At 43.0% G+C, this 1,534-nt stretch overlaps 1 protein-coding gene across 1 annotated transcript; it reads right to left on the bottom strand.

Moving 5' to 3' along the window:
• Window positions 1–357: 357 nt before the first annotated feature.
• LOC132491297 (non-histone chromosomal protein HMG-14-like) lies at window positions 358–860 on the bottom strand. Its single transcript, XM_060100175.1, has one exon. It carries the CDS (start codon window positions 745–747, stop codon window positions 448–450), a length of 300 nt encoding a protein of 99 aa, XP_059956158.1. The 5' UTR covers window positions 748–860; the 3' UTR covers window positions 358–447.
• Between the last annotated feature and the right edge of the window lie 674 nt (window positions 861–1,534).

Genomic DNA, 1,534 nt, shown 5'->3' with positions numbered 1-1,534 from the left:
AGCCAAGATCAAGGGGTGAGTGGTTTGCTTTAGGAAACAATTCTACCAAAAACAACGTGGGAAGAGAAGTAATTTAAAGTGTTTAAGACATTAAATGCACAGCTGACTCCAAACTGCCATTAAGTATGCTTTGTATTACAGGATATAAAAGCTACCCTCCATCTGTGGAATGTTAAGCTGACACCCAAGACAATCAAAGCCTCCCATATTCAATATCCCACTATTTTCTGGTTGTACCAAAAAATAAACAACCAGCAAATGATTTCACCTCTTAAAAAAAAGCATTTACACTTAAAAAATGGGATGAGGTGGGATTCCTTCCTTTTTAAAAATGTTTCTAGAGCTACTAAAAAACTTGCATTTACAAAATAGTTGATAAAAATATTCCTCTGGATTGTACAAGAAGGGAGACAGGGACCACTGATAGGACCAGGTGTGTGATATTAATCAGACGGCTTCTTTCTCTCCTGCTTCATCAGAAGCTGTGCTCTCCTCATTTTTAGTTTCTCCATTTTCTGCAGGTAAGTCTTCTTTAGTCTCTTGGTTAGCCACTTCAGCCTGTTTTCCCTTTGCTCCCCTTTTCCCTTTTGTTTGCACTTTTTTGTCGGAAGATTTATCCTTTCCTGCCGCCTTTTTTGGCTTCGTTTTCACTTTTGCAGGAGCCGGTTTAGCTGACAACCTCGCCGATCTCCTCTTGGGCTCCTCCTTCGCCGCCCCCTCGGCGGAGCTGACCTTCCTCTTGGGCATCGTGGCGGCGGGGCGGGCGCGTGCCCGGTGCCTGCGGGCCGCGGCGCGCCGAGAGCCTTCACGAAGCTGGGCTGCCTGGCCGCTACCGCTCCTCCCGCCGCCCGAGCTGCTGGGACCCCATAAGAGATCTTTCTTGTTTCCAAAATATTTTTGCAGCTTAATAACCTAACAGGTTGTTTTTACCAAAGGAGTGACAATTGGGTATTTGGCCAATTTGGGTATTGGGTATTCTATATGAAAATTTTGAGTATAATCTCTATGATATATCTGCATTTGTGTTCATTTTAATCCATATACTAGAGACAGTTGCTGGATTACACCCACCAGAAGTGGCTAGCCAGCATTGAATCAAGAGCCCACCCTCCAGAGATAGCTACTCTGAGTATTTTACCTATGTTGATTTCTGATCAATACCACAGGCTTTGTTAATGAATACATGGTTAGAAACTGACTTTCCTTGGTGAAATTAGTGGTCAAGATATAGGGATTGTCTAGAAGACAGTCCCCATCCTTGCGTGAAGAGGGCAAGGCTGAAATTCAGCTAGGACACATTTTTTATGCCTATACTAGTTGTTTATAGTCAGCATCCTTTCTGATTGGGTAATCTGTGCTATTTTTGATATTGAATATGTGAGCATTGTATCTTAAACAAGGTATAAGAATGAGAGAGCCCAGCAATCTGTACCCTTAAGGATGGCAACAGAGTCATTTCATTTAGTTATAGGATTATATAGTGCTCAACCAAAACAGCTGAATGCGGCGGCCCTGAAAAATGCTCCGGATGTGA

This window comes from Mesoplodon densirostris, chromosome 5 (assembly GCF_025265405.1).
Source record: "Mesoplodon densirostris isolate mMesDen1 chromosome 5, mMesDen1 primary haplotype, whole genome shotgun sequence".
NCBI lineage: Eukaryota > Metazoa > Chordata > Mammalia > Artiodactyla > Ziphiidae > Mesoplodon > Mesoplodon densirostris.
This window is presented reverse-complemented; position numbering and strand designations above follow the sequence as displayed.

Bases quoted from the DNA above. Each gene is read 5' to 3' on its own strand.
- LOC132491297 (XM_060100175.1), bottom strand. From the start codon at position 747: ATGCCCAAGAGGAAGGTCAGCTCCGCCGAGGGGGCGGCGAAGGAGGAG.